Source organism: Hermetia illucens, chromosome 2 (assembly GCF_905115235.1).
Source record: "Hermetia illucens chromosome 2, iHerIll2.2.curated.20191125, whole genome shotgun sequence".
Lineage (NCBI taxonomy): Eukaryota > Metazoa > Arthropoda > Insecta > Diptera > Stratiomyidae > Hermetia > Hermetia illucens.
The window spans coordinates 40,971,059-40,998,819 of record NC_051850.1 but is presented as its reverse complement, the minus strand read 5'-3'; the positions used below and the strand labels follow the sequence as shown (position 1 = coordinate 40,998,819).

The 27,761-nt window shown below is 44.7% G+C and overlaps 1 protein-coding gene across 1 annotated transcript; it reads left to right on the top strand.

Annotated features, from left to right (window-relative positions):
* The first annotated feature begins 10,171 nt into the window (after positions 1-10,171).
* LOC119648808 lies at positions 10,172-11,792 on the top strand. Its single transcript, XM_038050658.1, has 2 exons — positions 10,172-10,445; positions 10,513-11,792. Exon 2 carries the CDS (start codon positions 10,598-10,600, stop codon positions 11,561-11,563), a length of 966 nt encoding a protein of 321 aa, XP_037906586.1. The 5' UTR covers positions 10,172-10,445; positions 10,513-10,597; the 3' UTR covers positions 11,564-11,792.
* Positions 11,793-27,761: the final 15,969 nt, after the last annotated feature.

The window sequence follows — 27,761 nt, the reverse complement described above, 5'->3', positions numbered from 1 at the left end:
AAGCTGCAAATAGGATAAGGATGAGTGCCTAGGAGCAAACCTACCCCGCGAAGTAATACCTCAATTGTGGTCCCGCGGGGCTGGGGCTGGAGAGACCGGGGGTGGTTTTTAGTGGGTGTGAATCCCACACGCGCCCGCTGTTGTTCCGCCGTTCGGGCGGCGGAGTTGTGGCGGACGTGTCTTTCTAAGATTTTCCACCTCCGTGTACGCACAAAAAAAAAAAATAACCTCTAATACACTCCGTATTAATGTCTTCATGGCCTGGCCTGGTCAATCACATCCCGAATCCTTGCCCGATTATCTGAGGAATGAGATCAGAAATTATGCATTATGTGACACTTTATTCATTATTAAATGACTAATATCAGGAGTGATGACTGAAAGAAAGAGCTAGCGGTTCAGATAAGGTGTGCTGTTTTGTGTTAATCAGTTGGCGGTTTCGCCTTTATTAAAAGAATTAAAACTGAAAGTTACCTTTGTAATCACGACCCATAAAGTAATGTTATCTCACAACCTTTCATTTCTAATTTTGAATGCTCTGAATTGCATATTCAAATTTATTATAAACCGTGAAAATCCTATCTATCTATTTTGCATACGTGCACATATAAACATATGCAAGAACGCTTAATGTGCAGCACAACAATGACCGTTTGAGACCCATTGATACAGTCCCTGTGTGAGCATTTTCATGCAAAACCATTTAGTTGACTCGGTTGGCATTTAATCGGCAATATCTTAATTTTCATTATATTCAAATTAAGTTTCGATATAAATCTTGCAAGTTCCCCACTTCTCTCTTTTCGCGTGGTAAGATACAGGTGGTCGCAGGCACGAACATCGCTTTTAAAGATACTTTGGCCGCAAATATACATCCAGTCATATACGCTGGGCATGGCTAATGTCCACAGCCCCATTTGCACTTTTTGTGGTGTTCGGGAAATTTACGAAAAGCAAGAATCCCGTCCCAATAAATTACCTTCGAATGAAATGGTACGTCAATAAATGTTTTGCCTGAAACTGACCATGTTAAAATTTAAATTCTCGAGAACAAGTAGAAGCAGAGTGTGGAGCACTGGCTGGTAATCATATGTGCATCCCATCGACAAAAATGTACAATCTGAGGTAATTATTCAAATTCTGAAATTCAACCGCGCAATCGTGTTAAACTGTTCAACCATGGCGTACGTAATAGATTCAATCCACCTGATATCACCTTGCACGGACGCCATGAGGTTGCATACTGAACCCACCAATGTGGTACCTATAGGAAGCTGATCCAGCAAGCAGGCATTGGGTATAGCTCTAGCACGAGACTCACTTTTTGAAATGTAAATTGCGTAAGGTCTCGTTTTCGATCATATTTCCATTGCTGTGCATTATCAGGATCAACGTGCGATTATGCATGTAGGTAAGATAATATGGGAGTTATCGGTTTACGCTTTTGCTTGGATAGTAGTAGAACAACATCATGAATTAATTAAACTTAGTGGTTGGTACAGCTTCACGCCAAATGGAGCAAAAATTCAAGAACTCCTGCTCATCGAGTGACATGATAACAACATAAGAAGGCATAATCAATTACGAGGTAACTGCGTGGTTCCAACTCGCTTCACTCTAATAATCACAATTCAATATCAAGAGAAGTTGTTCACCATTCAGAAAGAACTCTTGTCCAGTGTGTATTTCGACTATAATCGTGATGATGAGGTTTACACAATCGCCTGAGCACTTTGGTCATATCCTCCATAAGCAATCTGGATTGATCTATTCCTGGTAAGTTCGCCTAGTACAGTTCCCTCAATCGTTCCTCCTTTTCCCACAATGTTATGGACACGATCCTCTTTTCCATTCACAGAGGGAGCCGGATCTGGTTCATGCAAAGGCGTTTCTGCTCCTTTCCTGACTAGTCAATTTGTTATACCATTGCTTTCTAACCCAATATAGCGATACCAGAGTGTTCAATTTATCAGGACATTTATATGATTTTCATCAAAGGTGCAATAACGGGTGTCCGACCTAGGACTGCCTTAGTAAGGAACCCCAGACACTCGCGTTTTGCACCTAAGTCCAACCCTTCGGCAGGGTCTGCCTCGTCTTCTTTTTCCGATTGGTTGTTGCGCATTTAATCAAAATACTCAACTCATCGCTCCAATATGTCGGAAATTAAATTTCCTCCTTTGTCTCGCCAGGATGAGCATGTATAAGGCTTCATACTGCTGACTTGTTGGTAAACCTTGCGTGCCTGGTGCGGTCGCTTCCTGTACGTTTCGGTTTGCATAGGGAGCATCCCTGCGTGTAGGGTTATCAGTCCTACCCAACGCCCAACCTGGAGGACCAGTTGGTACAATTTGTCCCGGTTCTAGGCGCGTGAGACTCGTCTTCATTCTATTGCGTCTGCAGTTTTCCATTAAGAAAGAAATCCCAGCTATCACCACGTGGAAGTGGAGATATTGTTTGGAAGTAGAGCTGTTGGTTTTAGTTCGGCATGCGTTTCCCAGGTTTTATGCTCCATCGTGGGTACCAATCTACGTTTCTGAACTGGGACCTATACTACCTTTTGACCGCCATACATTTACATAATAGTTTAAAATTCATCTGGTCGGACCTAAGAGTTTTGATAGGCACCTATCCTCTTTGTCAGAATCGCAATACACGGACCCGTAAAGCTCCTTTGGAATTTGAGGTAGCTACTTTTCCGTGGCATACATTTCTGCCTGAAATATACTGGCGTGTGCTCATTCATTGCGCCAAGTGTATTTTCCGTTTACTAACAATCGCTCACTTTGTTGTCAAAGCTCTTCAGTGTAACAGGTAATAAGTTCCAGGTTTAAGCTACTCCATTGCGTTTCAAATTTTATCTGGAAATGACATTTCATTATCATGGTATCTCTTAGTATCACTAATTGGTGATACCAGCCAGGAGGAATGTCAACTTTCGTCCGGTTTAGGTAGCTCCTCGCTTCGCTAATTCTCCCGGACATTCTAAAGGTTTTCTTCCTTATAAGTATGTAAAGAAAAACAAAAGCCAATTGTAGAGGGACCTGCTTGGATGTCGTCGTGCATGCCCTCATTGCTTCCACTCCATTCAAAACATAGGAGAGAAGAAACCGCGGAAGAGGCTGCGTGAACGGTTAAACAAATCAACAAGATAGCAAAGTCCCAAAAGGAAAAACAGCTCAAGCCCCAAGAAAGTAGAGCAGGTGGGGAAGCGGAAGTCTAAAACGGAGAGATCGGAGGAGGCTATCACTGAAGGCTAGCATAATCTCTAAAATAAGTAAGGGGCTGTATACTGATACTCTCAGGGGAGTTAATGGAGACCAGGAACTCACCAGTTTGGTATATCATGTTAGCCGAATTATACTGTCTCACAACCGAGACCTTTTGTTGGAGTTTAAGAAATCCAAAGATGTCATCGCGAACAAATCGTGATCCAAATTGAAAAGTCTTCAAAACGAGAAGCAGATATAAGAAATAGAAGGTTGGAGATCTCCTCCCTGGCATATACGCGAATAGAACAGCCATAGAAAAGGGCATCCAGATCACTCAATGAGTGGCGGCAGCATCCAATGCTACTATGCCCAGAAGGTCAGTACTCGTTAGGAAGCAACTCAGCTACTGGTAGAACAATGAAATTAAAACTTTGCCAGCTGCATGTTTTTGCACAACGAGTACTTACCAGAGACTTTGAGGAAAACGCGGAAGCTATGGTCCATAGGTAGAACAAAATCAATTACGGGACCATCTCAAAGGGGCCATTCAAATGAGCAGAAGGCACTGCTTCAAACACTTCTTCGAAAATCACTTCTGGTGATCTGCCGCACCTTCTGAAAGAAATTGTTGCTGCTATGTTTCTTCATTACTAAAGCTGCCGAAAACAAATGGTGTCCCAATTACCAAGCATGAACTGCGGTGAATATGTAGCAGGATGGTTGAGAATAAGACCCAGGCGTGAATTTCTGCAATATGGGTTTCGACGCACCCATTCTACGGTAAATGCAATAAGTTCTCCGGTAGCAAAAGAAGCACTGGAATTTGGCGGTTGCTGTGCCATACTTGCACTAGATGTCAAAAACGCAGTCAACTCTGCCAACTGGAGCCGCAGGCACATTTACTGATACAGATGTTCCACGATATTTGGTGAGTCTGGTTGACAATTACCCCTAGGAGAAAACTCTGTGATTCGCGACTTATGAGAACATCGTCACAGCAGGGGTACCACAGGGCTATTATGTATAATGAAGTATTTGTGCTTCCCGTCTCAAAAGAGGCTACAATTATCGGCTTTGCCTGCGAACTAGCTGTAGTTGTTGAGGCTCAGAGAATGTGAAGGACTACGTGACAAAGACAGTGCAAGCGGCAAAGCCCTGGTTGAAAGCAGAGAAACTAAAGCGATTTTAACAAAAAAAATTATATTATAGAAACAAGCACTGTGAGGAGGGAACTCAGTGAAAATATGGACGGATGACCTTCCGAAATGTCATTGGATGCACAGGGTCATTCCCGAATTTAAGGTGTGGCTTACGTGGAAGCAAGGAGAAAGATGAACTTTCAACACAATGTTTGCTACAGACAGTATCGGCACCGCTGCATAGTTCTCGAATTGGTCTGTATGTGTTGTCAAACCGGAGAATCGAGAGTATGTTATGTTTCTCTGAATACTGAAAGTTAAAGATGGAGAGAAGGAGCCTGAACCAAGCGATATAGGAGGGACTCCTGACTTCCGGTTTCTTTCGCAGTCGTAAAAACACGGATCTAAAAGGATGAGAAATACGAGTGCCTAAAAGTAAACCCGCCTCGTGAAGTAATACCTTGTGCTGGAGAGGCCGAGCGTGGTTCTTAATGGATGAGAATTCCATGCGCGGACATGTCCTTCCAAAATTTTTACATACCCGTGTACGAACAAGGAAAAAACCAAAGATAAAAAAGTATTTAAAATTTGCGTAATTCCCTGACAGTTATGTCGAGATTAATTCTGTTTCCACCAGATTACTGGCAGTGGCTATATTACTGCAATATATATCCGACGTAGTATTTTCGGAGAGCATCCGCATTTCTTTTCTCTTCGGGACTTTCATTATTTTACCCATGCAGAAGGCCCCTGACTGCCACGCGGAAAAGGGCATGCTCTATTTCTACACTACCTTTAAGCACATTCAAATCCTGTATTCATATTTATTACATACCGTAATAAATCCGTCGGTTCACAAAAAAATCAATCCGGTTAATAGTTCCGCTCGGTAAGCATGTTGGCATAAATATAAGGAATTACGTTTTAAAACATCGGCTTTTTTGTAGTTGACTTTCCCACTGTTTTCGGTAAAAAGTATGCCAGGCAAATTAGTCTGAAAAATGTAGGGATCATCGGATTAAGTGACCCGCCCACCGTAACCTATTCAGCCTGATTTTATCCACAACCGGACGGTCATGGTATCACTCATTGATTTCGTCGTTATGTAGGCTACGGAATCGTCCATTCTCATGTAGGGGGCCATAAATTCTTTGTAGGATTCGTCGCTAGAGCGCGGCCAAGAGTTCGCAATTTTTCTTGCTAAGAACCCAAGTTTCCGAGGAATACATGAGGACTGGCAAGATCATAGTCTTGTACAGTAAGAACTTTGACCCTATGGTGAGACGTTTCGAGCGGAACAGTCTTTGTAAGCTGAAATGGGCTCTGTTGGCTGACAACAACCGTGCGCGGATTTCATCATCGTAGTTGTTATCGGTTGTGATTTTCGACCCTAGATAGGAGAAATTGTCAACGGTCTCAAAGTTGTATTCTCCTATCCTTATTCTTGTTCGTGTTTGTGTTTGACCAGTGCGGTTTAATGTTGTTGGTTGATTCGTCTTCGGTGCTGACGTTGCCACCATATATTTTGTCTTGCCTTCATTGATGTGCAGCCCAAGATCTCGCACCGCCTGCTCGATCTGGATGAAGGCAGTTTGTACGTCTCGGGTGGTTCTTCCCATGATGTCGATATCGTCAGCATAGGCCAGTAGTTGTGTGGACTTGAAGAGGATCGTACCTCTTGCATTCACCTCAGCATCACGGATCACTTTCTCGAGGGCCAGGTTAAAGAGGACGCATGATAGCGCATCTCCTTGTCGTAGACCGTTGTTGATGTCGAATGGTCTTGAGAGTGATCCTGCTGCTTTTATCTGGCCTCGCACATTGGTCAGGGTTAGCCTATTCAGTCTTATCAATTTCGTCGGGATACCGAATTCTCTCATAGCCGCGTACAGTTTTACCCAGAGGCGGCTTTAAAGTCGATGAATAAATGGTGCAACTGTTGTCCACATTCCCACAGTTTTTCCATCGCTTGTCGCACAGAGAGAATGTCATCTGTTGCTGATCTGCCTGGAATGAAGCTTCTTTGGTATAGGCCAACGATGTTCTAGGCGTATGGGGTTATCCCGCCTAGCAAGATAACGGAGAATATCTTATAGATGTGTGTCCGGATAGCTGAGTGGTTAGAGCGCAAGGCTGTCGTACGAAAGGTTCAAATCTTCTTGGTGGCGATGGAATTTGTATCGTGATTTGACGTCGGATACCAGTCGACTCAGCTGTGAATGAGTACCTGAGTCAAATCAGGGTAATAATCTCGGCTGAGCGCAATGCTGTCCACATTGCCCCCTAGTGGACCGTTACGGTCTTGAATGAAGAGCTCTAACACACTTCAAGGCCCTGATCCAACATGGATTGTTGCGCCAACGACTGTTATTATTATCTTATATATGGTACTCAGCAACGTGATACCTCTGTAATTGCTGAACTGTGTGATATTTCCCTTTTTATTTATGAGACAGATAATGCCTCGTTGCCAATCGTCAGGCATTGTCATACCAGCACTGTCCCATACCTTGAGCACAAGTTGCTGAACCACTTGGTGTAACTGGTCGCCTCCATATTTAACCAATTAGGCTGTAATTCCATCGGCTCCAGGCGACTTATGATTTTGAAGCGATGAATAACACAGACTGTTTCTCCTATACTTGGTGGTGGCCGTCGTTTTCAGTTGGCGGGACCTTCAACTCGCCGATGTTCTGGTTGTTCAGTAGCTCATCAAAGTACTCAACCCATCGCTCCAATATGCCCATTCTGTCGGAAATCACATTTTCCTCTTTGTCTCGGCAGGATGAACATCGAGGTGTATAAGGCTTCGTCCTGCTGACTTATTGGTAAAACTTCCGTGCCTGGTGTGGTTGCTCCCTGTACTTTTCCCGTTCGTAGACTGGTTGGTTTTCCCAGGCTTCCTTTTTCGGTCTGTGAAGTCATTTCTCCGCTCGACTGCGCGTGCCCGCGTTCTTTGAGAATGCAACATTACTCGCTATGCGGAATTCTTCCGTTCCGTTGGTAGCTTACATTCATCGTCAAACCAGCCATTCAGACTTTTTTTGCGGCTGTGGCCAAGTATTTTTGTAGCCGTATCTATGATATCGTTCTTCAGGTGGTCGTGAAGATCATTTGTTAATGCTTCATGTCCAGGGACTCTGTTGGCTGCGGTTATTGCGGCAACCATGTCCCTCTTATAGGTATCGCGGAGGGCTGTGTTGTGGATGGCTTCAGTATTCGCTCTCACCTGATTGTCAGAGGGGATTGTAAATGGTGCCGTAATTCGAGCTCAGAGCATCATGCCAACGGGGTAGTGGTCCGAGTCTATATTGACCCCCCTATATGTTCTGACATTCATCATGGCTGAGGGGTGGCGGCGTTCAATCAGCACGTGGTCAATTTGGTTGAAAGTGGTCCCGTCTGGAGAGGCCCACGTATGTTTGCCCCCCCCCCCCCACGTTTGTGTTTGTGCTCTTCGTGCAAACCACGTACTTTCAACAACCGTTTCGTACGATACTGCTAACTGGATAATGCGTAATCCGTTATCATTGGTATCCCTATATAATCTATGGGAACCGACGTATCGCCTGAATACGGGCTTTGTCCCTACTTGACTATTGAAATGTCCAAGTATGATTTTGATATCATATCTGGGACAGGCTTCGAGGGTCCGCTCAACTGCCTTGTAGAAGGTATCTTTCTCCGACTCTGCAGTCTCCTCTGTAGAGGCGTGAACGTTTATGAGGCTTGTTTTTCTAAACTTGCATGCATGGCCGCTATAATATATGGTGTAGTGGCTCTTCTCCAGGAAACCTGCCCATCGCATTTCTTGCAACGCTGTTACATCAGCCTTATATTGGGACAGGGTATCGGTTAGCTGCTCAGCAGCATTCGGTCTGTACAGGGATTGTAAGATCCATCCTGTCCGAGGCTCTTTTCGTGGCTTCGTAACATCGGTTTTCCATGTATAGTTGTCAGCACTACCCAACCCCCAACTAGGAGGACCAGTTGGTACATTTTGTCCCGTTTTTAGCGCGGGAGACTCGCCTTCATCCTTCTTCGTCTGTTGGTTTTCATGAAAAAAGAACTTGCATCGATCACCACGTGAAGGTTGAGATAGGGTTTGGTAGTAGAACTGTTGGTGTTGGTTCAGCAGGCGTTTCCCGGATTTTATGCTCCATCGTTGGTGCCAATCCACGGTTCGCCCTAGGACCTATACTACCTTTTGACCTCCAGGAGTAGTACTGAGAAATATTCATCCATTCCTGTAATTTCCGTTGATTCAAAGTTTTAGTTATCCACCTTGTGTTACTTCTTGAGGACACCTCTTTTATTATTCGCTAATTTTCTCTTTACCTCTATCTGTCTGTTATTTGAGCATTAGACGTAAAGTTACTGTCTTCCGCCGTAGGGAGAGAAGTAATTGTGTCAACTGGTCGATCTTTTTAGATAATTCAAAGATTTTGCTTCCGTCCTTATCTACGACCTATACAGTCTGGATACTTCAATACTTCAATCGCTTCTGAAAATTTCCTGAAATTAATTTCCTTTGCTATACGTCATCTTTGCGATTTTGTTCCTTGATCAGTCCCAGGTCTGCTTCGTCTGGCAGGAAATTGTCGGATCCCTGATTTTATTCAACCTAGGTTTATGTTTCACCAGGGTATGTCCCTTTATGAAGTGACTGTCTTAACTGGACAGTTGACCTCATCAGTGACCCCTCTGTTGAAATCTTCTATCACTCTTCTTTGTTCCGGTTTGCTCCTGATATCACTACCAACCTCTAGATGAGCTGTGTCATTGCTCAGGTGCCGCACCTGGGAATTCCCGTTGGTTTTCGTGAGATTCGTTGCTATTTTCAAGTTTGCTCTAAAAGTTGAATCTAATTATTCTGTGATTGGGCTTATCTAGCAGGATTCGGGTTTCGTTACCTGGGAAGTAGCCTGGTGGGAAGCCCCCCGATCCAGAAGTTCTTCTCTAGAATTCTCTCACCGGCTTTTACTAGGGCTGGGCGCTGTCATCATATATGGCACACACCATATATATCAAGTCTAATCTATAGCACATGCCGCAAATTCATGCTCCTTCCATCACAAACCTGATTAATGATAATGCCCTCGAGGGTTTCCTGCTTATTACGAGGGAGTATTTGATTTAGGTTCGATGCCCATCGCTGCGCTAGCATAGCCAGTGTCAAGTCTCGCAGCCCCTATCTTTACTCTTGACCTATCCGAGACTATGTTCTTCCTGGGTTCGTTTTTAGGTTTTGGGAGCACTCTCACATTTTCACCCACAAAGGCTGATTTCTGCGGTTAGATGGTTAAGTCAATCCTGAGCCATCTTGGGGATTTCTCCTTGTTCTAAACCTTTCTTCAGGTAACGTGAATACCGTTTGGTGTCTGTGCAACTAAAGCTCTTTCCCTTTCTGATATCTGATGTGTTAACCTCAGATGCACTTCTCCGGCTCTCTTCTATTTGGTCTTCGCAAAAGGCTAATAGTTGGCTTTGTTCTACTGCTTCACTTCCCAACTTTTTCTTTCTTCGGTATTATCACCTAGTTTTCGGTATTGTGGAGATTAGTCTGTTTCCTTTTTGCAGGGGGCTACATTAATCTATCTTGCAGTCGCCTCCCACTTCACACTAAATACCATTTTCCATTCCGGTTACAACGAAACCTTTCTTACTTATATAAAATATTAGTTATCAAATAGCTTGTCACTTACTTTATGTAATGCATTTGGGATATTTTCCACTTTTCTCTTACTCATAGTAAAGTGAAAAAGCAAAAACGCAGTAGGACTCTCCGCCCCGAATCAAATGAAAAACAAAAGTTGCCGATAGTTTCTACTTCGAGCTTGGTATGTGGATATGACAAGTTGTGTTTAACAAACGCCCAAAATTAAAAGTCATATGATGATCCGTTCATTAAAATAAATTTAATTTAATTAAATTAATATTTATTTATTATTTATCGTTAAGTGAAATAGGAGCTCCGTTAGCCGCATTGTTGATAATTCCCATTAATAAAAGACTTGTCTCTAAAGTAAGATAAGTGTCCAACAAAATACGCAGCTTATGGTCAATTTAAGCTGACCTGTGGAAAGAAACCGAAGTATAAAGTGCATTCATCACCAATCCTGATAATAATAATAGTAAGCACAAGTTCATTTCAAATTCAGTCCCGGATCAACCAGCGTCAACACCCCCACCTATCGTCTCAGAAGCAATCGAATTTCGCCGGAGTGGAACCATCAAAACGCGGTTATGAAAATGAATCATCCTGGCGGCGATTGCAACTATGGCGAGAATGGTCCCTTCCGTTCGGAAATTCTGCGGAAGGTTATCGTGCGGCTCCGTCCTCATGACATTCCTAGGATGCCTGCGAGTGATTCTAAGGAATTTACTCTCTACTACGCGCTTGTCACGATATTCTCAATAATAAGCTTGAACATACTCGGTGCCATGACTCTGATGGCTTGCTATCTGACACTGCTCAATTGGAATGAGATGAAAGTGTCCGCATCCTTTGAGGTACTCTACGCGTCCACCGGACTAATATCTGTATTTCTCATAAAGATTTGCCAGTGTTTTGTCAGCTTCTATGCAGGTATGGAAAAACGAAAAGAGCAGAATCGTTTGACTGCTGTGAACAACTTCATGTATGTTCCCTGTATTCTGATCCTCTGGCTCGGCCTGAGCTGTACGCAGGTATACCAGAATAAGGTTTTATCCTTGATGTCCCTAAAGCATGGACCAGATGATAAAAACTCTTTCGTTTGGCGACATCTGGCGTTCAAGCATCCCCCGTTTGAAACACTGCAGTCCTACATGGTCGACGAATCTATGGAGAAAGCTTGGGACAGTGTCCAGATGAAATTTAGATGTTGCGGCTCCTACGGACTTCAAGACTACATCGATTTGAATATGCGGCCACCAAAATCTTGCTATACATCATCAAAACCAAAAAGTTGTGAGCGCGGCTGTTTGCCTATCGTCAATGTCATTCTCTATGACCTGGCAAGCCAGATCCACAGCGTTATCCTGTGGCTTTTAATACCAATCGAAGGACTATTGGCAATGTTCACCATATTGGCGTTCTTTACTAAAATGAACCAGATCCATCAGAACATATTGGAAGTTAATGGAAGCGGTAGCGGTGGTGATAACTCCGACACAGTCAATGTCTATGCAACTTACGACGTTCCCGTGACTTCAATACCAAGAACCTAGCAGTGATTTAGATGGGCGAGAGAAAGGGTGCGGGTGGCAAAAAGTGAACTTTTAATTCAGTACGAATGCCCCTTTTTCGAACTCATCGCTGACGAAATTCCAAGAGTTGTTGTAGAAATTCATTCATCACCCATGATTTGTGTTTTGTCCTGGATCTTGTTTTGTCAAACTGTCTTTGTCGATTTTGATTTAATATAAATGAATAAATTTTAGAAAAATATAAAGCAGAGGGGGATGTTTTAGGCTTTATTCCTATCTCTCGTTGACGTAATTCTTTACGATGCGGGGTTCCGAAATTTATCTGAAATAACTTTCAAAGTTTACTAAAATATTTGTGATTAGCGAACCGATCCATTCTTTGGGAGGATAGTGTTTTTCCTCTGGTCAAATTTGCTTTCGGGAATAGTCCTAGAATAGTGCTGGAAATCGGTTTGATTTTGTATTTCAAGTTTTACGTGGGAATGTACGCTTAGTATATAATGCTAGCATTGTAAGAAGTCCGAACTGAAATTCCGGATATTCTTTGGGGTTAAATTCTTTCAAGAATGACGAAGCAGTTGCCGTTATCTAACAAAACATGTTTACTCCCTGGCAACAGTCTGGATCTTTGTATTGTTAATAATTGCCCTTGTTATTAAGTGGCCAAAACCGTAAAAATTGCCCCCAAGGAGGAGGGTTGGATAGCTTCAGTTTGAATGGCTATGCCTTACCGCAGCGCAGAAGGAGAAATTTGAGGTCCGGTACGGATACCCGCCCGGAGCTGTGTGACTTGGTGACTGGGTCTAGCTCCCGTAATGGACAGCATGGCGTCGAAACCGCTAATCCTGGGGGGTTTCGACGTCTAGGCGCTACGATGAGGAGAAGTACTGCTGCACCTGCTGCTATTGTTTCGCTACAACTACTGCGACCAGTTCAGCAGTTTTGCGAAGGCAGCGGATGAAGTGGACTGAGGAATGAACCTCTTTATCGTCCGTTCCTACTACGCAATAACGGCGGGGCCGGGTTCAACACCTTACCGCCCCTTATTGTAACAAACATTCGTCGAGCGTTTCCCGCAATTGGCGCACGTGACTGTTCGGCAAGTCGCAAACAAGTCCCACTTCATTACTTCCAGTGACACAATCCCGGCCATCATGAGGGAACGCGTTGGACTTGAGGTCATCGCGGAAACTGCAGGCATAGTTTCACTACCCGCCGAAGCACTCTTCTCTACCGTTCAGCTGAAGTATCCGGCGAGTTTCGGGACGAATTCCAAGGCTCTATGCATTTCTACCAACTCCAAGAACTTTATCTTAAATTAATGATGCTGATATATCGCTGCTGCAACTACAATCACTTGTGTATTGTGGTGCAGTTACGGTTGTCAGATTGCACAGTCAGAAAATTCGCTTTTATGTTATTGGTTTGAGTGAACGAAAATGGAAAATTCATCTGGAACGTTGGCGTGACTCACTAAGGCAGGATATGACTGGACTCATTCAAATCAGCACTGGCAATACCATATGGGTGAGAAACAAATTGCAGCGGGTTTACTGGAACTATGTAATCGCCAGTGAAAGGCATGTAGTTGAAATTCAGGCCACACCAAAGCGGAAACGTTCTATCATATGCAGTCGGTTACGACAGTATAGCGAAAGTAACTCCAGACGTGTCCAGAATGCAACACACGCGAAAAACCAGCGGAGCTTTTTCAGATCTCTCAACGAGTCCTAACAGAGCGTCCAGACAGTGTAGTTCTCGGTGATATAAGGGAAAGAATGTTGGGGTGGATTTTGTGGGTACCCGCCCAGCATGTTGAGTGGATCACCGCCGAAGGCACCCGCCATGCCAATACGCCTGGCAGAATTTTGCGGATGTTGCCGAAGATTAAGTTCGGCGAGCTATAAACAGCCCGTAGAACTGGAGGAGCCCAGGTCGGTTGGTATATAGCATCAATCAGGTCATGAGTCGGCTGGAGTAATTTCCACTTTCCTTACTGCTGGAATTACATGCCTTATCCTTAAAAAGGACACGGTGCCGGACCCCGCAGACTTAAGACCGATTATTTGGTTATCAACCCACTATAAATTCATAAGGTCCATTGTTAGTAGAAGGGCTAATGCGCACCTGGAGACCAATAACATTCTGCACGAGGAGCAGAAGGGTAACCGAGAACTGGATCAAGGGGTTGCAAAGAAGAACTCATTATCGATTCGGTATTTGTAGGACAAGCAACTAGAGGCCAAAGAAACCTCTTTAGTTACTACATCGATTAAGCCAAGGCTTTCGGCTAATCCATGCCCTACGTCTGTATTGCATTGCTCCAAAACTAATAAAGTTTTTGGAGACAGTCATGGAAGGGTGGTATACCACCTTATCAGTGCGTTCATCAGAGGATGATAATACCTCAGAGCCCATCCATATACGGAGAGGCATTTGCCGCGGAATTCGTTGAGCCCCCTTTGGTTTTGAATGGCATCGAACCCTCTTTCATGGCTACTGAATGATGCTGGGAGGCATGGTTTAACAATAAAATGTGGCCCACGTGCTAAGTGCGAGCTGACACATTTGATGTACTTAGATGAGTTGTATGCTGGTACCGACGACCACCTCAGAAGTCGAATAGTAAACATCTTTAGTTATGATATTGGGACTAGACAAATGTCGAATTCAAGCCATCTGAAAAGTTCATCAAGAGCTGTATGCCGGATATAGCATTAATAGCCTCGATATCCAAGCTACGATCGAGAAACACTCCCACAAATACAAATACCTAGGAATTCTGCACGGAACCCATGCTCGAGTTGGTGATTTGAATGTTGCTCTACTGGCCAAAATCCTGCCATGTGTAAAGCTGGTACTGAAATCACATCTCTCGGGGGAAAAATAAGCGCATTGAATATATTCACTATCTCTTTACTGGCCTATGCATTCGGAATATTGCCGTGGACGAAGATCGATCTGAAAAACGTCCTGTGGCGGATACGGATTGTTATGTCCAAATTCCGAATGCATCATCCAAACTCTGTCGTGGAGCGGATGAATCTGTCTCCTAACATCAAAGGCAGAAGCGTGGTTCACGTGGTGACACAACATTATCGCCAAGTCAACTTATTGCTTGCTTATTTTTACAGCAAATAGCAGTCCCTTGAATGCGGCTATTTGTACGGCAGACTGCGGACTGACTCCATTTAATTTTAAAGATCCAACTTTCAATCCTCTGAAACAAAGAGCGGGTCGATGAATGAAAGTCAAAGGCAATGAACAATAATACGTGAATTGGCTTTGGCAGCCTTTAGTCGATTCGCATTTGTTGAACAGAAGGCTATCTTCTGGGGACTTTGCTGGGACGGAGGACGCGCTACCTGAGTTTATAAGAAGCTCATAATGAAAGATCTGGTGGGGAATGTGTGGTTCAGCGTTGGAGACATTTTTAATTTTTTTTTATTCTGCCAATTGTGACCATATAAGTTAAATAGAAAAATTTATTCAACACTATGCACCGGAACACGAAATATTTGGCGACTGTGTCGCATGACAATACACCGGCTAAAAGACCGACTCGTGGTCAGATCTAGTGGTGCAGCCTCACCGCTAAATCCTCTGAGTGCACGCCGCTCTAGTACTCCGCAGGCAGGTCTTATGCAGCGCGGTACTTTATGTGTAAATGCATTTCATCTACGCCAATAAAAAAATCTCGTATTTACGGCTATTACAATCCCTTCTTTGCTGAGGGAATAACGGCTGACTCAGTCAAACTATTTATAAGTCCCCCACAAACCAACATTCGTCTCTTAGCAGGGTACTTTCAAGGGCGTCCCTCACATCGCTCTACAACTAACCTGAAGTTTCTTTTGCCTACTTAGTAAATTTGTCCTTTTCGTGTTACCTACCGCCATCAAGGTAAATATTTAGTTTCATGACAATCCGAGCAAAGATTAAGCAGTTGGCCATTATTTATTAGTTTGGTTTTCTGCTGGAGAAGATGCATTGAATTGTATTTTATTCCGAAGAAAGCTCTCCCTGTGTAGGCACCTGATTTAACCACATTTTTATAAAAATTTCCTGGTCCAGCACTTTCTCTGAATAGATTAACAGTCTTCCATTTTTGGGCCTTGTGTGTTCAAAATGCCCACTCCCTCCTAACTGGAATAAAATTCCTTGGTTGATGATCAAGAGATAATGCTAAAGTAAGCTATGCTCCAGCCAGCGTTAGTAGAAGTCAATCCCATAACTGAGCTAAGTCCGCTTTTTCGCTATTTCACCTGCAATATCATGCGTTCCCTTGGGCTTTCGCTGCTCATCAGCAATCGGGTTGAGTCCTGGTGATTTAACCTGAGTACCTATTGTTTAGACACCGATTTATTTTGTGAGCACAATTAGAGCTCCGTTATAATAGGACGGTACCAGTCTATACTGAATGCATGGCTCAGCATTCATGCTCGTTTGTACATTTAAATCTAAATCTTTGCTGACCTACGGAGTACGGCACTCGAGTTGAAACGCAACTCCACGTTTGAGGCTCAAGCGTTTCTTGTCCGCTTGGACGTAACTACAGCCTTCATGAAACTCCCACTAGGGGACTAACCGCAGATTACCGGGCTTAAAGCGTATGAACCCGGAACTCTCCTGAGAAATATATTTTCGAGGGGTTATCCTGCTTCCCAGTATACCCCTGGTAAGGTTTTGTGACCCAAGCCACTTCAGATGAACCTCCGCGCAGGCTCGGGTTTGCTCCCCTTGGGACATCCGCTTATCACGACCAGTAAGTCACAACTAGTACAGGGTTTCCCAATACCACCTCTTAGAAGTCCTCCTCGGCAACTTAGTTTTGGTTTGGCCGACAGTCCCCGTCTACCTCCCTGACACAACAGAGCACCATCACCAATCGGGTATAGGATTGCAAGCTACTGAAACACATTCTCGAACTCTATCAAAAGAAGGCGTAGAAGGGCATAGCAACCATAAACTTAACTATATGTAGTCTAGCACAGCTGAATCCCCTATTGTTCCGCTTAGAATGTGCATGTTGCGACTTTACCAGTCTAATTCGTGACCTTAACATTATTTTAAAAGTTGCTATAGTATTTACTTGGGAAGCACTCTGAAGTTCAAATCTTCAACTACTGTCCTAAGTTTGAATCCGAATTAGTTTCCTTGACTTAATCTTTTCCTATAAGATTGTTTTAAGATCATACTGCACTTCTTGGTAACACGCCCCCTGGTAACTTTTGCATCGAATCGGCTGATCAGCACCTTTTGCATTCCCTCTGAAAGTGTTCATACATAACTAGGATTGTAGAAAGAAAATTTAGTTTGGTTAAAGCCTCCATTCCGGGTCCGCGACTACTACGAAAAGGGAATCACACCCTTTCCTTCCACTCGCCAGGTCTCCTCATATTATAGTCTTATTATTTACCAATGAACTATAAAATATAATATTGACATTAATTCATATGATGCTCCCATTCCCACCAGGGACCCATAATTATTAATTTTCCAGTTGACTTGTAAAATTTTCCGAGACATTTATTGTAAGACAGCTTGGACACTCTGCGTAGACGTTATATCACTTCGATCCGTCGAACAAATCAATTTTCAAATTAATTGGAAATAAATTGTCTGTCATTTTAAATCACAGGATTTGCTTTTCTCCAGTTAATTCAAGGAGAACCTGCAAACATTTTAAAGTGTTTATAATAAATCAAATTTCCATTAATTCCATGATTAATGAGAACTTTAATGAAAAGAATTTGATATGATCGCCCAGCACCAACGTTAACTTATATAAATTTCTCAAGTGCAAACTTCGTAATCAGCGGTGGAGAAAAGGTGTATCCTTAATCATATCCAGCGAAAATTTTAGAGCTGTAATACGAGTAGGTTCAAACACTTTTGCTCGACTTCAGTTGCTATAAAGATACAATGATTAATGGAAATTGAAGGAAATTAGTTTTCAATCGATATCACGACTCAGATAGTTACTCAATAAGTTGATCGGTTGCAATGCATCAAGTGTCAGGGAGTAGTCTTGTGTTCCTTTGAGGTAAGGAAAAATAAGTAGAAGCTGAGCATTTAGGCCAATTGGACATTTCTATCTTGGATGCCTTGGCTTGGGGTCTTTTACGTTATTTTCTTCAGTCAAAGTGTTTAATTCACAATTAAGACTTAGTCGGAAATCGGAGCGACTGCCAGATTTGATTTCTCAATTCCATCTGGCTTGAGGCTCTAGGGAACCTTCGACGCCTAAACAAAGTGCTACCATCAAACTCTGTCTCCGAACTGATCCTTATCATTTTATAATAATTATACAATAATGCGAGCAATAGTTGGGCCTGCTTCGAGGCGGGTCGCAGGCTACTATTCACCCTGACTAATGCTCAGCCGCTGTTCTGGCTGCTGTCAATAAAACCAACAGTTAACCAATTAAGTAATAAATCATGAACTCGCTCACTCAAATAATTGGGCTCCTTTATCGAGTCAACTTTTGCATATAACGTCCATTCATTATATTCATACATGTACGCTCGCACCACTTGGGAAATGTATCTTAGCGGAGTGTGTCTATGAGAAGAAATGCATATACAGGCCTGGTTTATTCGATAGCCCCGTATGCAGCGGACAGATCTTATTCCTCCACCTTTAATAGGATATCTACACTTCAGGTTGAGTGACTAAACCTTGATGCTATCACGGGCAGCGCTCGTCTAGGGGCCGCCGACAAAAGATCTCGCCAAGCGATATGTAAAAGAATCTGTCAATAGCCTTTGAAAATCACTATCAGCCAATCTTGCCATGATTAGGATAGCTGTCCTGAATAACAATATTACCTGACGACAGTGTATCTAACACTCCGGCTGCAGACTCTAAATAGATACATTCGCGTCCCTTCACCTTAGTCAGATGTAAAGCAGTACCTCAGACGATATTCTTGGCTGTTGCGCAAGTGTCTTGCGAACATTTAAAAGATAGAACGGAGTATCTGAATCACTGAGTATCTTTCAAAGATCTTGACTATCTGGAGTGTGAAGACCGATATCCAATTCAAGGTGAACTTATGTAATGACGTCGTCCGTTGTCGGGTACAAGAGTTTCCTATGCAATTCAATTTATAATATTATTCGTGTTGTACAAGTGTTAGTCGCTGGATGTCGTGCAATCGTATCCTGGAGCCCACTGAAGAGAGCTGAGGTCGATTCTGTGCGTTGCGTGCGCTTGACAGCTTCTTTTTTGTAAATTCTTAAGAATTGTGCTTTTCACAATTTCGACAAGAATTCATCCAGTTCCACATTCTGCCTGGCCGTGACACTTTTCAAGAAACTTTGCCCTGAGAGACCCCGAGTCTAGCACGGATTCCATGTACACCCATGACTAGCACTTGATTTAGATTGCCATAAAACTCCACCCGCTATGTCATGGAAATATGTTAACATGAGTCTGGCGAAATTAATTTGCTTGACACAATAACATTTAAGGTTACGAGCGTTGCACTGTAAGCGTCCTTACGCCCATACCCAAGCGACCGGTCCAGCTAAATTCACCTCGCACCTTAAATTATTATTTAGTGACTAATAAAGGTAATGAACGACGAATTGTTAGGCCATAATGACCAGTCCAAGTATTGTAATCAAACCCAGGCGAAGGCACTGCATATGGAGCTGGTGTTCGATTGCAATATTTTATTTCGCGTCGCTGTGCGAACTTTATGCAATTTGTAATTTGAGATGAAATAAATTATAAATAAGATGAATATGGATGTCTGTCTAATGCCAGTGCTCGGCATCGTGCTGCATTCTAATGCTGATAGGTTTCAGATAGATATCTAAAAGTGCAATCAACCGCGCCTGAGGAAAACTCGGTCCACGGTGCATCGAAGGCGGCTTTCCTCCCGCAAGCGGTAAATGCTGGGCTGGGTTCCAAGATTAAGTGACAAATGGTCAGTTTGGTGTCATTTTACTTAGATTACGTTATTGATCGCTTTGGAATAGACTCAGCGACTATTTTTCAAGTGATATTCACGCATTGCAATTTGGGTTTCAATGTGTCCGATAAGTTCTCATATGCACCACGATCTTAACTGCAAGTACTTAATCCACCTTAGATATGTGCACTTAAGAGCCTGACATTCGCCCATATTGTGAAAATGTTACCAATTCGGTGAACTCTGGCCTTCGAACTTTTTAACTCCGTTTTCTTTTGATCTTTCGCGGGGTAACTGGATAGAATTAACAGACAACCTGCTATTTGGCTTAATTAATTGATTGCCAATATTTTAACGAGTTTTCGGATGACTGAAGCTATTTCGAAACGGTTCACATCATGAATTTATCTTTACGAAAACTTAGTGTAATATTTACTGAGTTTGTCGTCCAAGAAATTGACAGAAAAGATGTTAGTATGATGCTATTGGTAAGTATTCGTCATCATCATCAACGGCGCAACAACCGGTCGGTATGCAGACGGAAGGTCCGGGTCTCCTTTACCATTACGCGACAGCGACAAGGAAAAATGCCCTCCTTCAAGCACGCGTAGAACACTTCAAGCAGCAATTCTGGCCGTTGGCGGAACACCAGCTTGTAAACTTCCGTCGGGATGCCATCAGGACCTGTCGCCTTCCTGTTTTTCATACTGAGAACCGCTTCTTCGAGCTCTCTCATTGTGAAAAGGGGGCAATCCACGACACTTTCCGCGCTATTTGCACCAACCCGTACAGGGTGTCTGGGGAACAATGCCCGCACAATGAGGTCCATCTGGTCGGTGCTCAGTATGCAGGGCTTCCGCAGAGCCACCCAGCGCGGCCCTACCTGCTCCAAGAGCTTTGACGAACTTCCTGATGTTCACCTTCGCGACATTCCACACGCAGGGGGAGCGTCGTGTTGGTGCTCGCCGGCAAGTAGCGTCAACCACTTCTAACGCAATGTACTGATGATCAGTTGCCGAGAAGTCTTCTAGGACTCGCCACCCGTCCTCCGATGATGGCAGAGATCCCGACGCAAAAGTGGTGTCAGGAATGCTTCCTTCACAACCTGGGCGCCGAAATGTTGGCGTGGATACGGTGTTTAAAACTACGAGCCCGGTTCTCGTTCCCATTTCCAGAATCCGTTTCCCTCTGGAGTCTGACTGAGGCATTCAAGAGCCCTGGCATTAAGTTCACCGCCAACCAAGATTCGTCCCTCCGTGCTCGAAACGGCGTCCTCCACAGCATCAAACCGGTGCCGAAAGTCCGGCATCGTCTCATTCAGCGTCAAATGTTATCCCTAAACACCGGATTCTGACAAACTCGTTCCCCCGGCCTTCGCAAAAAGACGAAGTCGAACGTTGTCCTGAACCCAGATCGCAGCGGCGCCCGGTAAGCCGAGATGTCATGAGGACGGGTCCTTGTTTCGGTATTGTTCGCACCCTAGCTCACTCCAATGCCGCCCTGAAAATCGGACACCGTCCCGACCCTGCAGTGTGCGCAACGCTTTCACTAGACGCGCCACGATCTCTGCAAAAAACGCAACTCTCACTTTCCTTGCAGGTCTTCGCTTGATGACCCACTTGGCAGCATGTCCGGCATGCTGTCCTCCTGTCCGGACCCTTGCAAGCTGCTGACGTGTGTCCATAGACCAGACACCTGTAGCACTTGGTGGGGACTATCCGCATCCGTACCCTGCATACTACCCATCCGATTTTGATTCTCCCGCTGCTAAGGAGTTTCCTCACATATTGCTCGGGGACTTTCACCACGGCGAGCTTTTGGCCTTGAGCATTTATAGAGGTGATACCTACCGGGCATTGGTTACCTCTGGACATTCGCACTTTAGCGCCTCTTCTACTTCGACCTTTTCTGCGAGGTAGTCTAGATCCCGTATTTCTAGAGAGCACATTTTCCTCCTCATTTTCCGTATCAAAGAAACCTCTGCTTCGTTCTCTTTGGGTGTCATCATGTAGCGGATTTCACTAAGGACTTCCGCAAATTTCTTGCCTTCAGTCGGCTTAATGAGCATAGCTGATGGTCTAGTCCTTCTTCGCTTCCTCGTTTTTGCTGCTTCTGGCTTTTGGTTGGCAGCCTCCTTGTTTTTGGACAGACGTGTCTCTGGCGGCGTAGTCAGTTGTTTCTTTTTTTCCTTTTTCGCCTTCTTTTTTTGGGCCCTGGAGGCTACCTCGATAAAGTCTCCTTCGGGCACGTCGTCCTCTTTCCGCTTTTTTCCCAGTTCACTTTGCAGAGGGCTATCTGCGATCCGTTTGACGCAAGCAGCATTCTCAGCGGGGAGTGCGACTGTTTCTGCTCTAAAATCATCTTCCGCTGCTCTCCACGCTCGTGTACAGAAGGAGATGCGGTCCAGTAGTTCCTCCAGTTCCAATAGCCCATTTTTGACGCCTTTGCTGACGTTCCTCTGGAGGAACGTTGCCGACTGCATACGTTTCACCACTGCTACGCACTTCCTGATGAGCCTTTCCTCTTCGGCTCTAGTGAGTCCGAATCCATCTGCTCGGAACTAGTGATTCTGACTGAGCTTACTTTCAGAACAGGGGCACTGCAAGGTATTGGAGTTGCCATCTCCGCACGGTCAGTCGCACCACTTGATAAGGCTTCCTCTTTATTTGGGCGCCCCGGTGTCACATCGGGAATGTCAGCCCTCGTTGCCTCCTTCACTGATCGGTACGGTGAACGACAAATTTTTGTGCTCCGCTCAAACGCACTCAGCTCTTCCTCCATCCCTGTTGTTTCGTCGATTTTTTTTATAAGTTTATGAATATTCTCCATTAAAAAGTAAACAACGCATCGTGTGCAAGGGAGCGGGCCGCAATAGTCAAGAACAGGTATACCCTCGGGGACACAGCCCCTACCCCAGTTCCCTCAGGCCTGACCTACGCTTAGCTGATCCCGGAGTTCACGGAGGGATCAGCGCTCGCTCGGGGCAACGCGGTCTACTAACATCGGTTCAATGCACACTTCCCGACCAGGGTCCCGAAGGGGCTGGCTCCTGACACACGTAGCAACTACCACTTCGGCAGAGCTACGCTCGCATCACCCTGTCGACGCCGACAGAGGGTTGTCGACGGCTCCGGAGGTTCGCTCTTCACTGAAAAGTTTTCTCGAGGCTACTACCTAGGATGCAGGTATGCTGCCAGCTAGGGGGCAGAACTACTTACTCCGGCACCTCGGGGATGTAACACCCCGTGTTGTAAGCGACCCGTTAAAAGTCGCTAATGGCGAATCTTCTGCCCTACCCAGGATTTCCCACCCCCTCGCATTTCGGTTTGTATTTTTTAGGAGCAATACACTCATGTGGGCTAAATTCTGCGGTTCCCTGCTTTCTTTGCTCAGATAATGAAAACTTAGGTTTGTCCTGAGCCTTCCTAAAGGCTCCTTCTGGTTTCAGGATTTCCTTCTGATAATTCAGATATTATTTAGCACCTGTGCCACTGAGACTTGTCTTCTTCCTGTAGTCTGATATACTCATCTCAAATGGGCTTTCAATCGTCCCTGATTTTTGACCGGGGCCCGGGACTGCATTTCTTCGAAGCCAGGACCAACTTAATTGTATCTTAGCTTTGAATGTATTTGAAGTCCAACCAAGTTTATTTTCGGGACGAAGGCGACTGTTCTGTCGCGTCCTTAAAGAACTATTGTGCCCCTTTTACTGGTTATAGTGTAACTATTGATCATAGTATCTCAAGCGAGCCTATAACCATCGGGAACTTTAGTATATTCCTTACTTCCAGATCTTTCAACTTTGCATCTGGTATTAAATGTGCTCTGTTCCATGTACAGGCGTCACTGCTCCCTTCTTGGCTAGTTCGTCCGCTGTCTCGTTGCCTACCAACCCAGCATGGCCTGGAATCCAAAGTATCCAGACCTTGTTGGACGAGCCGAGTGTATTCAGTCTCTCAAGGTATTCCTATACCAGTTTAGAGTTCACCTGGTTGAACCTAAGTGCCTTGATCACTGCTTGGCTATCGGTGAAAATAGCTATGTTCTGCCCCCTATAGTTCCTTTGGAGATTAAAGGAGGCACATCTGTCTATTGCGTATATTTCCGCCTGGAATATGTTAGTGTGCCTGCCCATTGACTTCAAGTGAATTTTCCTTGGACCAATGTCAACGGCTCCTGCTATCCTTGCTGTGAGGGATCCGTCAGTGTTCCAAGTAAGCAGTTACTGGTTTAAGCCGTATGCCGTAGCCACGCTCTCCCAGTTTGCCTTATTACTCCAACGTGTTTCAAACTTCTTATCGAAGTGAAACCTCGTTGTCATGTTATCCCTCGGCATCAGTAATTCGGGATACCGCCTAGAAAGAATATCAATCTTCATGCTACCGGTCATCCTGAATATTGATCTCCTTGCCTGCATCTGTTTGTGCAGATGGAGAGGAGTTAATCCCAGAAGGACCTCCAGGGATGCCGTTGGACATGTCCTCATTGCTCCACTGGTACACACGCAAGCCAGCCTTTGGAGCTGATGTAATTCCCTGGCCTGTGTGCTGAATTTGGTTCTTTCTGCCCAGATTACCGCTCCATAAGTAATCACTGGCCTTATTATTGCTCCATCGTTTTGAGTACGAACGATGTTAGGCAAATTGGTCTGAAGGATTTAGGGTGGAAAGGATCCTTTTTACCCGCCTTCGGAATAAAAACCACTTTTGCCCGTCTCTATGCCCTTGGTATGTATCCCAGTGCTATGCTCCCCCTTACGACCCTCAGAAGAGACTCCAAGATAATTCTTAGGCCTCTCTGGATTAGTGCTGGGAAAATGCCATCTACTCCGGGAGATTTCAGTGGTTTAAAAGTTTCCACTGCCACCTTAGCATACCTCTTTTGCTAGTTTCCAGTTCTCCTTCCTTCCCCTTTTATTCGTTATTGGGGTGTCAGGCAAAATGTTGTCGCCTGCCACCCTGGGTTAGGACCCCGGGAAATGAGTTCTGAGAAGCAGATGTACCCTGTCCTCATTCTTGGCAAATGTCCCATGTTCCTTCTTCAAACAGACAGAGGATATTGCCCCGTCTTTGGCTACAGTCTTGTAAAGCCTGGTTGCTTCTGTGATCTGATCGATCCCTACACAGAATTCCCTGAAGCTGTTCCGTTTTGCTTCCTTGATCGCGTTGCTATACGCAGTCAGTGCATTTTTGTACCTCCGCCAGTCCCGCCCCGATTTATTTTGCCCAGTTGAAGAGTTTTCGTGCCTCTGTTCTCATTCTGGCCAGGTTCCTGTTCCACCATGATACATCCCTTGATGACTTAACTGTCAAAGCCGGACAGCTCTCCCCATACGCGCCAATGACAACTGTGTTGAGGTTTTCCACCACTGTGTTTAGTTTCAGTTGGCTGTTGTTGTTGTTTAAGTGCGTTGCATAGGATTCCCAATCCATTCTCCTGGGATACCTTAGTATTCTTTCTATTTCAGAGTTACCCTCAATATCGAATCTGATTATCCTGTGATCAGACACAGAACCCTCCAATTCCTAACCATTCCGTTCATTAGGGTATTTCCTAGAGTTACGCCTAGTACCTCTTGTCTAGTGCTGGTCACAAATGGAGTGTTCCCTAAGTTATATATTTCTAACTTATTGCTAATAATAAATTCAAGAAGGTACTCACCTCTTCGATTGGTGTTGCTGTTTCCTCAGATTTCATGGCGCGCGTGGGCAACGCAGCCGAGGAGAAGTGGTAACGCCCTCTCCTCGCAATACTTCGTCAGTTTTGCGACTTGTTCCGGTGGAGCCCGGATTTCGTCTCCTGGGAAGTAGCTCGATGCCGCGACTGCCTCTTGAGTGTTCCTCCCTGAAAGACATATGTATTTTAAATTACGTTTAAGAATTATGCAAGCTCTTTTTCACAAGAGGAGTCCCAAATTACTTGCATGCTTTCTAATTGCAGACCGCGAATCTGCCCCCGGTACACTCAGGGCTCCTGAGCCAGCACTATTCCAATGTTCCCCTGGGAACTTGCCCTTGCAATTATCGCAGAAGCAGCTTTCGCATGGTAGAGGTTTATCTGGGATATCTTAGTGCTGACCATTGGCTCCGTTATTGTCTGGAGCTCTTCTCCACTGTCGGAGTATCGCCCTCCTCCGACATGGCGTTTTCCTGCACATTGCTGTCCATCCTGAGCCCTAGAAGTCCTAAGTCTAGGTCGTCCAGCTTATGTTCTTCACTGGGCAGTAGGTCTACTTCCCTGGTTGATCCAGTCCTTTCCGCCGAAACTTCTTCACTGACCTCGGTATTCTTTTCACCGGGTGTCTCCTGCGAGGTGTGTTTCCACGGGTTTTCCCTGTGCACATGCATGGATATGTTGCAAATTGGTAGTTGATGTGACAACTCCGAGGTTTGGTTGCCCCCAATTGTGAGGACTTTACCCTTGCCCTCCACCTTACTTTTGAAGACTCTCCATAGTCGGGTATGAAGATCTTCATTCTGAGCGATTAGGAGTCCCATAAGGTCTTCCGTTTCTATTGTCGCGGCTTTTGGGAGAAAAACTGTCACCATGTGGGCTCCTGGTATATCATCCCCATCACATGTTGACAGTTCTACCCCTTCCCAGCCTGGAAATTTAGGAACTATGGTTCTAATTCACTCTGCAGTCTGTCACGTCGCGCAGTCCACCAGCATAAGGCCTGGTCGAAAGCGTATCCCGGTGAACAAAAGTTTCAAAGTCCATCCCTTGCACATCTGCCTGGTGACAAAGTCCTCAATGGTTTCCTGCTTCTCACGAGTGAATATTTGCTCGGGAAGCATTTTGGCAGCATGGCCAGTCGAATGTCTTTGATCGCATTAGCATAGCTAATGGTGGGCTTCCTGAGTCCTGCCTTCACTGCTGACCTGCCTGGGTTTTCTTCTCCCTTGGGTTCAGGTTTGAATTTTTTGTGAGTATTCCGTTTATTCGGGCTGATTTCTGCTGCTCTTCGCTTTCTCGGCTCCGGTGGAGATGGCTTAGGTCTATCCTGAGCCTTTTAAGGAACTTTTCTGGTTTCAGGCCTTCTTCAGATAGCGCAGGTACCATTTAACACCTGCGCCACTGAGACCTGTCTTCTTCCTGACCTCTGATCTGTTTATCTCAGACGTGCTTTTGCTAGTCCCTACTTTTTGGGCAGTGGTGTGCGTTGGTTGTTGTCCACGCAATATACCAATGCTAACCTTGGATCCACTGCTTGACGTCCCAACTTCTCCCTTCTTGGGTGTAATCACCTGGCTCTCAGTATGTCGGAGATGTGCCTCCGCCTGATTAACCAGTTTTTGTGCGGTACGGGGCTCCTCTTTGTTGGTTTTCGATTTTTTTCTTTGTTGCTTGCACTCATTTGATTTCTACGAGTATGGGGGTTAGGAGGTCCGCCGTGCCATAGCCACACGTAACACGGTAAGGTCTAACTTACTCACTGAGGTGACCAGGTACCAGTGAGGCTTCGCTCGAATACAGTCAGTTACCTCCGACTGCAAACTATCCAATGGGCACGGTTCGCATGACACCCTGGATTGGGGGAGGTATTTTTCGATTCCCCAGTCTAGATCTGTACTATTTTGTTAATAGTAGGGTCACCTCGTACAGGGTGCAGCTATTACCACCCACTACCGATCTTGGTAGACGAGGGGCTTGGCCTCTGAAAAGCACGCACCGCCCCAGAGGAGGGACAGCTCATCCTCAGAGAGAGAGAAGTTGGCCTCAGGGAGCTATGTTCCGCATCAGTCTATCCTGCACTGCACTGCTTGACCTCCGCTGACTGTTACATTAGCCTAGGCTATCCAGGTTTAGCAGTTTAAAGATGCTGGTGGCCTTTGTTTAGATATAAAATGAAATAAAGTAAGTGATGATCGTTGCCCACCAGAACTTTCTCTGGGTACCCAACGCCATTGCATACCAGCTTTAACAAGTCTTCCTGCTTGACTGTGTTCGAATTAATTAAATGATGTTACTCGGATCTGAAAACGTATTTAATACTATGCCTGAGAAAAGTTTCATAGGTTTCGCCATTACCAGGGGAAAGCTCCTTCACATTATCTAGTTGTTTCTCCAGTTTTATTGCATCTAATGCAAATGGTTCTTAGAGTAACGGTGTCAATACAATTTACATTATCGAGAAAAATAAGATCTGCAACGAACTATTTACAAAGATTATATTGCAAGTGGTGGTTGCCTCCCAGGATACATAGGTTGTTTCGTCAATATACAGAGAAGGTTACGGAAAGTTTACTGCAACGAATTAATAACAGTACTTATGATTACTCCAAATCCGGTTATATT